At 49.2% G+C, this 13,173-nt stretch overlaps 1 protein-coding gene across 1 annotated transcript in view; it reads left to right on the forward strand.

Moving 5' to 3' along the window:
- Positions 1–1,704: 1,704 nt before the first annotated feature.
- The window catches only part of RFK (riboflavin kinase), a 78,156-nt gene continuing 66,687 nt past the window's right edge, over positions 1,705–13,173 (forward strand). Inside the window, exon 1 of the mRNA XM_063913848.1 lies at positions 1,705–2,194. Coding sequence (XP_063769918.1) covers positions 1,909–2,194 — 286 coding nt within the window. The 5' untranslated portion in view covers positions 1,705–1,908. The remainder of the gene's footprint in view (positions 2,195–13,173) is intronic.

The following is a 13,173-nucleotide window of genomic DNA, read 5'->3' on the forward strand; positions in this document are numbered from 1 at the left end:
GCGTCGAGTTGATCGCACGGGCAGCAAAAAGTTGCTACGTGCGATCAACTCGGAATGACCCCCAGTATGTACATGTGTATGTATGTATAAGTGTATGTGGTGTATGTGTGACTGTGCAGCATAATGTGTGTAAGCGTTACTGCTTCAGGCGGCATTGCGTCTTGTATAAGCGTCACTGGTACAGGGGTCGTTGCGTGTGTAAGCGTCACTGGTTCAGGGGGCATTACGCGTGTAGGCGTCACTGGTACAGGGGGCGTTACATGTGCAAGCGTCACTGCTACAGGGTGCGTTACATGTGAGGGCATCAATGCTACAGGGTGCGTTACATGTGTAAGCGTCACTGCTGCAGGGGGCGTTAGGCGTGTAAGCGTCACTGCATCTTGTATAAGCGTCACTGGTACAGGGGGCGTTACGTGTGTAAGCGTCAATGCTACAGGGTGCTTTACGTGTGTAAGCGTCACTGCTGCAGGGGTCATAACGTGTGTAAGCGTCACTGCTTCAGGGGATGTTATGTGTGTAAGCGTCATTGCGTCTTGTATAAGCGTCACTGGTACAGGGGTCGTTGCGTGTGTAAGCGTCACTGGTACAGGGGGCATTACGTGTGTAAGCGTCACTGGTACAGGGGGCGTTACATGTGCAAGCGTCACTGCTACAGGGTGCGTTACATGTGTAAGCATCAATGCTACAGGGTGCGTTACATGTGTAAGCGTCACTGCTGCAGGGGGCGTTAGGTGTGTAAGCGTCACTGCATCTTGTATAAGCGTCACTGGTACAGGGGGCGTTACGTGTGTAAGCGTCAATGCTACAGGGTGCTTTACGTGTGTAAGCGTCACTGCTGCAGGGGTCATAACGTGTGTAAGCGTCACTGCTTCAGGGGATGTTATGTGTGTAAGCGTCACTGCGTCTTGTATAAGTGTCACTGGTACAGGGGGCGTTATGTGTGTAAGCATCACCACTGCAGTGCGCGTTACGTGTGCAAGCCCCACTACTACAGGGAGCATTGTGTGTATAAGCATTATGTGTGCTGTCCCTTTGCAAAGTACGGGAGGGCGCAAATTTATAGTTTGCAGGGGGGGGCGCCGAACACCCTAGCACCCTGTTTGTCCCTTCCCTAGCTGCCAGGCTCAGCTGCTGTCTGTCAGAGGGTGACATAAATAACAAGTACCACACATTTCCAAGTTTTCTGATGTGCTGTATACTGCATATACCAGCAGGGGCGGATCCAGAAGAAAATGATAGGGGGGGCATGACTGACGTCTCTCCCACAGCGCACGGCGCACAGTGACAGCGCCGGAAGCCGGAGCTCAGTACTGAGCTCCTGCCTCCGGCTACCGCTCTGCAGGGGGACGAGCGCCCGCTGGTAACACAATCTCAGCGGGCGCCCGTCATCTCCCTGTGCGGCGCCAGGGGAGAACGGGGGAGCGCAGGGGGAGAACGGGGGACGGAGGCCAGAAATGACAGGAGGGGCACGGGCCCGAGTGCCCCCCCCCCCGCATCCGCCACTGTATACCAGTTGCAAACATGCTCAATGCAGCAATAACCAACATATCACCGTATCCTCACGCTGCTGGTTTTCACTAAGTCACGGTGACCACTGTTCACTCACTGTCCCTTTAACTAGGGACCGGAAACTTCTCATTTCGCAAACGTTCTATTGGAACCCGACCCTTGACGTCACTTAGCCCCAGCGATCATGCCGGGAGGGGGTGATCACGTGGTTGAGCCGTCACCATTCTGGGAGTTGCGGCATCGGCTGAAGGTCTGTTCTAAGGGGAAGCACCGCCTTACGGCTGACGTGTAGTCTCAAGATCACAGCATTGCTGGAGCAGCCGGGGGAGTTTAGAACCTTCTCACACCGCTGCTGCTACTTCTTGTCGTCTTGTGTCTGTAACCACCCCTCCTGGTGAGATGTCCCAGCGACTGTCGCGTAGTAGCCGGCTTGGCTCTGGTTCGGCAGCAGCAGGCGGCTCTGCGGCTGCTTTGGTATTACCTGTGCACTCTGCGGACCTTCTCCGTGCACTTGGGGGCCGCACTGTGGAACTGCCGCGGGAGCCCACGGCCACTAAGACGGCCTTGGCCACGGGGAAGAAGAGGATCGCACGGGACCGCGTTATGAGCGCTCTGCCTTATTACTGCCGGGGAAAGGTCGTGCGGGGCTTTGGCAGGGGTTCCAAGGAGCTCGGCATCCCCACAGGTGAGAGCATCCCCTGGTGGACATCACCAACCATGGAAAGGTCGCAGGCAGCATAGGGCTAGCAATTGTCAGACTACAAGTCCCACCATGGTTTATAAGGGCATGCTTAGACTTGTAGTCAGTGCCACATTACCGAATAGGCACCGGTATATGGGCCACGCGACAACTGATCACATTAATATAGATTCAATCTTGATAACTACAATCACGCGTTCTTTAATTGTTTCCCAAAAAAATAAATATTAACTCAAAGAAACAAAAACTTGGCATTGAAGACTCTATAGAGAAAATACTGTGTTAATGTGATGTGCCCATTAACAACTTAAATTACATAAACCATAGACATCAGATTCACATTTCAGTTTCCAGATCGCAGGCTGTTGGTAAAATGAAAAATGTATTAGGAGATAATCATTTGTGAGGGGACCCTGAGATTTTGACTGCCAGTGCCTAGGGCTCCCTACAGGGTTAAATCCATCACTGCTTGTACTACAGTAGTTAGCCTTTGCCAATTTTTTTTTTTTTTATAGTGCCGTGTGATACACAGTCTTTGTTGTATGCCTTACAGCATTGATTTTCAACTTTTTTTTTACTCCCGGCACACCAAACAATATTTTAAAATTGCCAAGGCACACCATCAGTTCCCCACAGAGAAAAAAACACACATTGGCCCTCATAGTAAAAAAATAAATAAAAATCCACACATACATTGTCCTGCACAGAAAAAAAAATCACATTACTCCCCACATGAATTATTCACATTGTTCCCCCCCCCCCCCCATAAATCCTTATTCTCCCCACATAAATCCTATTGTTCCCCACAGGAGAAAAAAAACAACAACAAGTATTAGCCCCTACCGGTCAGCTGTCCTCCTCCCTGTCCCTCAGTGGCGGGGATTGTTCATAGTGGAGTGCTGCGAATACTGAGCAGCGGCCGGTCGGTCGGGCAGGTGTGGGTGAGCAAGGAAAGCTGTGTAACCAGGCAGGAACTGGAAGATGTGTATGCAGGCGGGTGGGCTGGCTGGGTGGTGAGACATGACTGATCCTCTAAGAAGAGCCCGGGCCAACAGTTCACTTTGAAGGTGTAGGAAGCTGCTCTGGCTCCGCGGCACACATTGCAACTGGTCGCGGCACATTAGTGTGCCACGGCACACTGGTTGAAAAAGCCTGCCTTACAGGGTTATGCAGTCAGTGGGGGGAATTCAAATGTTTGAAAAGTTGGTTGGGTGTCATTTTTTTCCCTGTGTATTAGATAGGAAAAAACAGACACCCAACTGACTTTTCAAACATTTGAATTCCCCCCAGTATGTTGACAATCACCATCATACAACATACTGGGGGAGATTCAAATGTTTGAAAAGTCAGTTGGGTGTCTGTTTTTTCCTGTCTATTAGATAGGAAAAAACAGACACCCAACTGACTTTTCAAACATTTGAATCTCCCCCATAATGTTGGCACCGTCACTATGTGAATACAGTGGGGGAGATTCAAATGTTTGAAAAGTCAGTTGGGTGTCTGTTTTTTCCTGTCTATTAGATAGGAAAAAACAGACACCCAACTGACTTTTCAAACATTTGAATCTCCCCCATAATGTTGGCACCGTCACTATGTGAATACAGTGGGGGAGATTCAAATGTTTGAAAAGTCAGTTGGGTGTCTGTTTTTTCCTGTCTATTAGATAGGAAAAAACAGACACCCAACTGACTTTTCAAACATTTGAATCTCCCCCACTGTATTCACATAGTGACGGTGCCAACATTATGGGGGAGATTCAATTGTTTGGAAAGTCAGTTGGGTGTCTGTTTTTTCCTATCTAATAGACAGGAAAAAACAGACACCCAACTGACTTTTCAAACATTTGAATTACCCTCTCTCCCCCCCCCCATGAATGTAAAACATGATCGTTATCAACCTAATATTCCGAACCCAATGCAGGAATGTTGCCGCTCTCAGGTAGGTCTTTCTGGTTTGGAAGGTGAGGCAGTTGCATGTTCTTTTGACACAAAAGATTATAAGAAAAAAATAAATATATTTTAATTCTGTTTCCATTAGGATATTGTTTTTCAATCTTGGTTCTCATGGAGCCCTAAAGCCAGGTACGCACTATACTATTATCAGGCTGATCAGTTGATAATGTGTATGCAGGAGGCATTAGCCAATGAACTTCTTCAAATTATCCTTTGATAGTCTGATCTGGAGGTCGGGATATGATGGCCTGCTTGATAATCCTGTCTCTGACCTCCCTATCCTGTTTCAGACTTTACGTACCTATCCGATAATAACAATGTTGGGTCAGATCGTCTATTGGACCTGCAAATGTGTACCCTGCTTAACATAGCTAACATACTAAAGGTGTTATTAGGAGTAAGTCAATTTTTTATTTTATTTTTTTACTTGAAGCTTGAGGTGCGTGGCTTCATCACCCAGTGGACAGTGCTAAAACCATGCTTGGGGTGTAGGACTTTGGACCCTCTCCAAAAGGAGAAGGGCCCCCTTACTCCTCAACCCCTCATGGCCAAAAGGCCTACTGAGGGGAAAAAACGACTTTGACCGATCCACTTGTTTTCCGACAAGTCGGAAAAACGGTAGCCCCATTGAATAGGTCAAATCCTGATTAGACCACAAAGTCGGAAACGGCGATTCCGACTACCATTGAATAGACCACTTAATAGCAAAGAGTATGATTGTCTTGCTTATCCTACGTAAAAAAAAAAAAAAAAGGATAATGCTGCTCCTCAACTCTATGGTGGGGAACTGAAGTATTTTGTGCGGCGGCGGCCACTAGATGGCGCTCATCGGAGCAATTCAAGCATTGCTCCATTTGGGCGTGCACAGTCGCCGCACTGACAGTGCTGTTATGATGTTCTTTTATTTTGACTAACTGCTAATTAATGAGTTTGTAATCTGCTTTGTTATGCAGTACTCAATATTAGGGAGGCCAATTCCAGGATTGGAATCGGCGGGATCCCGGGATTTAGGGCAAAAAATATCTTTGATTGGAAGCTCCAATCCCGGGGATTGCAGGATTTACCTGCCCCATTGTTTTTGTTTTTTTAATGCCGGGCATCGTTGAACGTCCTCAGGAGACGCGCAGCGTGACATGTCAGAGGTCACACTGACTCCAAACCCGGGCCCCCCGCACCTTGCCCGCAAGCCTTCCCATCCACGATGGTGAGTCTGATGCCAGCTACCCGGACTGCACCTCTTCGCCCGCGAGCCTGGCTCTCACTCACGATGGTGAGTAATTGTGTGGGGTGGGCGGGTCTTCAACCTATTCCCGGGATTTATCTTTTTTCAATCCTGATACCTGGGATTGAAAAAAAAAAAAAAAAAGTCAGGGATTGGCTTCCCAGTACCTTTCTGTTCCATGAAAAAGACTTCAGAGAGAGGGGAGATATGGTTGTTAAAAAATCTCTTATCTTCATTATACAGTACAAAATCGGGGAAACTCAGTTTCAGGGCGTAGCCCAGGCTGTATTTTTTTTTTTTTTTTTTTGTAGGTAGAATTTACACTGCAAAATCGTGACTAATCCCATTCAAACAGGTGATTTACCTTGCACAATAATGTGAACACAAACAATTTGTGGTATTTGGGTATAACCTTTTTATAAAGAAAATAAATACAGGAAACGAGAGTGGTCCACCATATGTTCTGAACCAGAACCAGGGAGCAATACCACAGCCAGGGGGCACACTTTATGGGGTGCCCTGGACAAAGCATTCTATCCCCTAACTAGTCAGCTCAGGCAGGGGATTAGTGGGGAAGATGGGATGTTCCCAATAAAAGGTTCCCCTCTCTTCACGGTACCCCAGACCTGGGCTGTCCCTCACACTCCTGGGCGTTGGGTGCAAGGCTGATGGTAGTTAAAATATTGTCCATTATGGTGGGAATACAGGTCCCAGAAAGCATGCCGGCACTTGGAGAACCACAAGTTCTAGCATGCCCAGACATTAAGAGGCCCTTGGCACCTGAAGTCGTCACCCTGTAAAGGAAATATTAAAATAAAGACAAAACACACCTAAGGTTGTAAAGTTACGATACAGCATTCTTCACCTAGGGAAGCAGTGGCCACTGCGATTCCCAAGGACTTTTGTCATCTTCATGCCGCATCTACACCCCAGGAAGCGGTAGCCACTGAGCTCTTTTGCATTGGCTCCCGCCCGCTCTCACACTGAGACAGGGGGGCTGGGTGATGGAGCAGTGAGCTCACCGCAGCATTCTTGAAAAAAATGGCCTTACAAGTGAGGAAATTATGGCTCTCATTTTTAAGTGGGCAGCACAGCCAATTAGGAGCATTTCTCTCTTGATTCCCGGGGGCCGTCACTATACACACTGGTGCCTGCACATGCTCCAATACTCCTACTACTGTCGCTATAAGGTAAGTACACAGGGGCCTGCCTACACCAGACACAACCAATAACGCCACCTCCCCTTCGTGATCCACAAGCCCTGGCCACAGTGTCAGCAAACAGTTGGCCTATCGACCGATCCTTCCCATACACCTACAATCAGACCCCCTATAAATCATGATTTTTAAACAAGCTTAAAAATCTGATTTGGCGATCCCGGTCACAGGATCGCCAACAGGGTGGCCCATACATCAACAATTTATTTTGACAATCATCTCCAGAATGTAAAATTGCCAACATTTATCGTAGATGTACAGTATGGGGGCTTTAAGCCACAATAACTCCTCAGGTCTTAGTTGTGCCCTTTTTTGCTTTAGATTTGAACTATGAAAGAATGTCTGTATTATTCTTGTATGAAAATACTTTGGGACCTATTTATCAAAATAATTCTGTCCCTGAAACACAGGTAAAATAGCTAATACTGCAGTTTTGTGTGGGGACAGTGCAGATGTGTGTGCTACTGTAATGCTATCTGAAGATGCTGTACCTTGTTAGGTGAAGCCCCGCTGGAGAGGGATCTTCTGATCACTCCCCGATGGGCTAGACCTTTTCTTAATGCTGATCACAACTATATTGCTTTGCACATGTACTGCCTGTCAGTTACACTTGTGCACATTCAGCTGTGGCTATAAAGATGTATGTGCTAGCCATCAGATAGCAGAATATATCTTCATCGGGACAGCGTGTTTTCATTTCAAATGCATCGACTCTCTCACATTGATAAATATACAGGGCCCTTTATGTTTACAGGGGTGTCACTGACTTCACTCATGCCAAATAGCCACTCCGCGCGCTGGGTCCTGGGCGACTCAGCCACTCAGAGCATCTTTCGCTCTCAAAATGGGCATCTTAGTTGCATAAATAAAACAAAACTACATTGCTTAAAAACACTGACCAATATTGTGAGTGACATTTGTTCATCTGTGCGACGGAGTCTGAATTTTTGTAAAAAGGGCATCAATACGAGCAGCTGTGCCTTTTCCTCTCACCAAGTCCAGTTGTACTTAATCTGCTAGTGTAAAACAAATTCCTGTGCTGTTAATGTTGCAGCCTGGTGTTTCTAATACAAAATTAGCAGAGTATAACATGCAAAATGTGAAAAATACAGTGCTTTATACTTCTCAGAGCATCTCAGTAGCACTGGGCATCTTGCGCCATATGAGGACACATCTTTATGTTAAGAGGATTTTCAGCTGCTAGGTGGTTTTTTTTTTTCCTGACACAAAATGATGTAAAAGGTTAAAGAACAAAAGATCCATTTGCTTGAAATCAATGTTTCTCTAACGTCCTAGTGGATGCTGGGGACTCCGTAAGGACCATGGGGAATAGACGGGCTCCGCAGGAGACAGGGCACTTTAAGAAAGAATTTGGATACTGGTGTGCTCTGGCTCCTCCCTCTATGTCCCTCCTGCAGACCTCAGTTTGAATCTGTGCTCGGACGAGCTGGGTGCTACTTAGTGAGCTCTCCTGAGCTTGCTATAAGAAAGTATTTTGTTAGGTTTTTTTATTTTCAGAGAGATCTGCTGGCAACAGACTCTCTGCATCGTGGGACTGAGGGAGAGAAGCAGCCCTACTCACTGAAGATAGGTCCTGCTTCTTAGGCTACTGGACACCATTAGCTCCAGAGGGATCGTACACAGGATCTCACCCTTTGTCGTCCGATCCCGGAGCCGCGCCGCCGTCCCCCTCGCAGAGCCGGTGACAGAAGCAAGAAGACTTCAAAATCGGCGGCAGAAGACTCCAGTCTTCAAACTGAGGTAGCGCACAGCACTGCAGCTGTGCGCCATTGCTCCCACATTAAACCCACATACTCCAGTCACTGTAGGGTGCAGGGCGCAGGGGGGGGGCGGTGCCCTGGGCAGCAATTAGGACCTCTTGGCAAAAGTTGGGCATATATACAGTTGGGCACTGTATATATGCATGAGCCCCCGCCATAATTTTACACAGAAACGCGGGACAGAAGCCCGCCGCTGAGGGGGCGGGGCTTCTTCCTCAGCACTCACCAGCGCCATTTTCTCTCCACAGCTCCGCTGAGAGGTAGCTCCCCAGGCTCTCCCCTGCAGATTCACGGTAGAAGAGGGTAAAAAGAGAGGGGGGGCACATAAATTAGGCGCAAAAACAGTATATACAGCAGCTACTGGGTTAACACTAAGTTACTGTGTGATTCCTGGGACATATAGCGCTGGGGTGTGTGCTGGCATACTCTCTCTCGGTCTCTCCAAAGGGCCTTGTGGGGGAACTGTCTTCAAAAAGAACATCCCCTGTGTGTGTTTATGTGTGTGTGTGTGGTGTGTCAGTACGCTTGTGTCGACATGTTTGACGAGGAAGGCTATGTGGAAACAGAGCGGGAGCGCATGAATATGGGGTCGCCGCCGACGGCGCCGACACCTGATTGGATGGATATGTGGAAGGTTTTAAATGATAATGTTAATTCCTTGCATAAAAGGTTGGATAAAGCTGAAACCTTAGGACAGTCGGGGTCTCAGCCCATGCCTGATCCTATGTCGCAGAGGCCGTCAGGGTCTCAGAAGCGCCCACTATCCCAAAATTGTTGACACAGATATCAACACGGATTCTGACTCCAGTGTCGATGGCGATGATGCAAAGTTACAGCCTAAATTGGCTAAAGCCATCCGTTATATGATTATAGCAATTAAGGATGTGTTGCACATCACAGAGGAAACCCCAGTCCCTGACAAGAGGGTTCATATGTATGGGGGAAAAAAGGCAGGTGGTGACCTTTCCCCCTTCACATGAGCTAAATGAGTTATGTGAAAAGGCTTGGGAATCTCCAGATAAAATACTGCAGATTTCCAAACGGATGCTTATGGCGTATCCTTTCCCGCCAACGGACAGGTTACGCTGGGAATCCTCCCCTAGGGTGGACAAAGCTCTCACACGCTTATCCAAGAGGGTAGCCCTGCGTCACAGGATACGGCCACCCTAAAAGATGCTGCGGATAGAAAGCAAGAGGGTACCCTGAAGTCCATTTATATACATTCAGGTACCTTACTAAGGCTGGCAATTGCGTCGGCCTGGGTGTGTAGTGCTGTAGCTGCATGGACGGATACCTTATCTGAGGAACTTGATACCTTGGACAAGGATACTATATTAATGACCCTGGGGCATATAAAAGACGCTGTCCTATATATGAGAGATGCTCAAAGAGACATTAGCCTTCTGGGCTCTAGAATAAATGCAATGTCGATTTCTGCCAGAATGGTCCTGTGGACTCGGCAATGGACAGGCGATGCCGACTCAGAAAGGCACATGGAGGTTTTACCTTAAAAGGGTGAGGAGTTGTTTGGGGAGGGTCTCTCGGACCTGGTCTCCACAGCTACTGCTGGAAAGTCAAATTTTTTGCCATATGTTCCCTCACAACCTAAGAAAGCACCGTATTACCAAATGCAGTCCTTTCGATCACAAAAAGGCAAGAAAGTCCGAGGTGCGTCCTTTCTTGCCAGAGGCAGGGGCAGAGGAAAGAAGCTGCGCAACACAGCTAGTTCCCAGGAACAGAAGTCCTCCCCGGCTTCCACTAAATCCACCGCATGACGCTGGGGCTCCACAGGCGGAGCTAGGCCCGGTGGGGGCGCGTCTCAGAAATTTCAGCCACAAGTGGGTTCACTCCCAGGTGGATCCCTGGGCACTAGAGATTGTGTCTCAAGGATACAAGCTGAAATTCGAAGAGATGCCCCCTCACCGATGCCTCAAATCGGCCCTGCCAGCTTCCCCCTTAGAGAGGGAAATAGTGTTAGCTGCAATTCACAAATTGTATCTTCAGCAGGTGGTGGTCAAGGTTCCCCTCCTTCAACAAGGAAAGGGTTATTATTCGACCATGTTTGTGGTACCGAAACCGGACGGTTCGGTCAGACCCATATTGAATTTAAAATCCCTGAACATATACCTGAAAAGGTTCAAGTTCAAGATGGAATCGCTCAGAGCGGTCATCGCAAGCCTGGAGTGTCTCTGGACATAAAGGATGCATACCTTCATGTCCCCATTTATCCGCCTCATCAGGCGTACCTCAGATTTGTGGTACAGGATTGTCATTACCAATTCCAGACGTTGCCGTTTGGTCTCTCCACGGCACCGAGAATATTTACCAAGGTAATGGCGGAAATGATGGTGCTCCTGCGAAAGCAAGGGGTCACAATTATCCCATACTTGGACGATCTCCTCATAAAGGCGAGGTCCAGATAGCAGTTGCTGATCAGCGTAGCACGCTCTCGGGAAGTGTTACAACAACACGGCTGGATTCTAAATATTCCAAAGTCGCAGTTGATTCCTTCGACTCGTCTGCCCTTCCTGGGCATGATTCTGGACACAGACCAGAAGAGGGTTTATCTCCCGATGGAGAAGGCTCAGGAGCTCATGACGCTGGTCAGAGACTTATTAAAACCAAAACAGGTGTCTGTGCATCACTGCACGCGAGTCCTGGGAAAGATGGTGGCATCATACGAGGCCATTCCCTTCGGCAGGTTCCATGCGAGGACCTTTCAATGGGATCTGTTGGACAAGTGGTCCGGATCACATCTACAGATGCATCGGCTGATCACCCTATCCCCCAGGGCAGGGTGTCTCTCCTGTGGTGGCTGCAGAGTGCTCACCTACTCGAGGGCCGCAGATTCGGCATTCAGGACTGGGTCCTGGTGACCACGGATGCAAGCCTCCGAGGGTGGGGGGCAGTCACACAGGGAAGAAATTTCCAAGGTCTGTGGTCAAGTCAGGAGACTTGCCTTCACATCAATATCCTGGAACTAAGGGCCATATACAACGCCCTAAGTCAAGCGGAGACCCTGCTTCGCGTCCAATCGGTGCTTATTCAGTCAGACAACATCACCGCAGTGGCTCATGTAAACCGCCAAGGCGGCACAAGGAGCAGGGTGGCGATGGCGGAAGCCACCAGAATTCTTCGCTGGGCGGAGAATCACGTAAGAGCACGGTCAGCAGTGTTCATTCCGGGTGTGGACAACTGGGAAGCAGACTTCCTCAGCAGGCACGACCTCCACCCGGGAGAGTGGGGACTTCATCAAGAAGTCTTCACGCAGATTGCAAGTCGGTGGGAACTGCCACAGGTGGACATGAAGGCATCCCGCCTCAACAAAAAGCTACAGAGGTATTGCGCCAGGTCAAGAGACCCTCAGGCGATAGCTGTAGACGCACTAGTGACACCGTGGGTGTTCCAGTCGGTTTATGTATTTCCTCCTCTACCTCTCATACCCAATGTGCTGAGAATCATAAGAAAAAGAGGAGTGAGAACAATACTCATTGTTCCGGATTGGCCAAGAAGGACTTGGTATCCAGATCTGCCAGAAATGCTCACAGAGGACCCATGGCCTCTGCCTCTAAGACAGGACTTGTTGCAACAGGGGCCCTGTCTGTTCCAAGACTTACCGCGGCTGCGTTTGACGGCATGGCGGTTGAACGCCGGATCCTAGCAGAAAAAGGCATCCCGGATGAGGTTATTCCTACGCTGATAAAGGCTAGGAAGGACGTGACGGCTAAACATTATCACCGTATATGGCGAAAATATGTTGCTTGGTGTGAGGCCAGGAATGCCCCTGCGGTGGCATTCTGCGGCTGGATTGCCGCTTCCAAAATCAGTAAAAGCCCACTCCACAAGGAAGGTGGGCTCATCTTGGGCGGCTGCCCGAGGGGTCTCGGCGTTACAGCTTTGCCGAGCAGCTACTTGGTCAGGTTCGAAAACCTTTGCAAAGTTTCTCCTTCATCCACTAGGGGCCACTGGAGCGTGGTTACAATGGGGAAATAGTAGGCAGTAATTGGGAGCTGGCACTTTAAAAAAAACTCTAACCCTGTGGCTAGCTCCTCCCCTACCATCTCCCCTCCAAGCCAGTCTTAGTTTAGTGCCCAAGGGAGCTGGTTCACTTGGGTTTAGCTGAAGAAATTTTTTTCTTTTCTTTTTCTTTACACACACGCACAGACTGGCAGCTCTGCCACTGCCAGTCTGCACCGTGGGAGCTGCCGGCGGGGTCCCATCGCAGCTGCGTGCGGCTCGGGATGGGCCCCGGCTGAGGGAGACACTGAGCTCTCCTGAGTTGGCGGACACCGCTGCGTGCGGCGTGTGTCGGGGCCACCCTCCACCACTGAAAGGTGAGTGTGTGTATTTCCCCCACTTCCCCCCCAGAGTGTTGGGATGAAGGGGTGACAGGGGGGTTTTGAAGAATTAATTTTATTATTGGTGACTGACTGACAGGGGGACAGTGACAGAACACCCCTCCAGCACCCAAACAACCCCCCCCTCCCCTCGGATTATTAATTATCAGTGTTCGCAAAAACGCGCTATAGCGCGTTTTTTACCCGGTATTGATGTTCAGGGACTCACATTTCCAACATGCGTGAGTCCTCTGGGACGCGCTCCGCTGCAGCCAATCCCTAGCCTGGCAGATTGATTGGCGCGGCGGCCCGGCGCCAGGCTTTAAAAAGAGGAGGTGGAGCCTTGCCAGTCAGGACATGACAGCGCAGCTCCGTGGCAGCGATCTTCTGTGACAGTGGGTAACCTGCGGCTGGGGAGGGGGTTTGGCTTCTGAGTGCTGCCAGTGGTCCGTGGC

Source organism: Pseudophryne corroboree, chromosome 1, assembly GCF_028390025.1.
Source record: "Pseudophryne corroboree isolate aPseCor3 chromosome 1, aPseCor3.hap2, whole genome shotgun sequence".
Lineage (NCBI taxonomy): Eukaryota > Metazoa > Chordata > Amphibia > Anura > Myobatrachidae > Pseudophryne > Pseudophryne corroboree.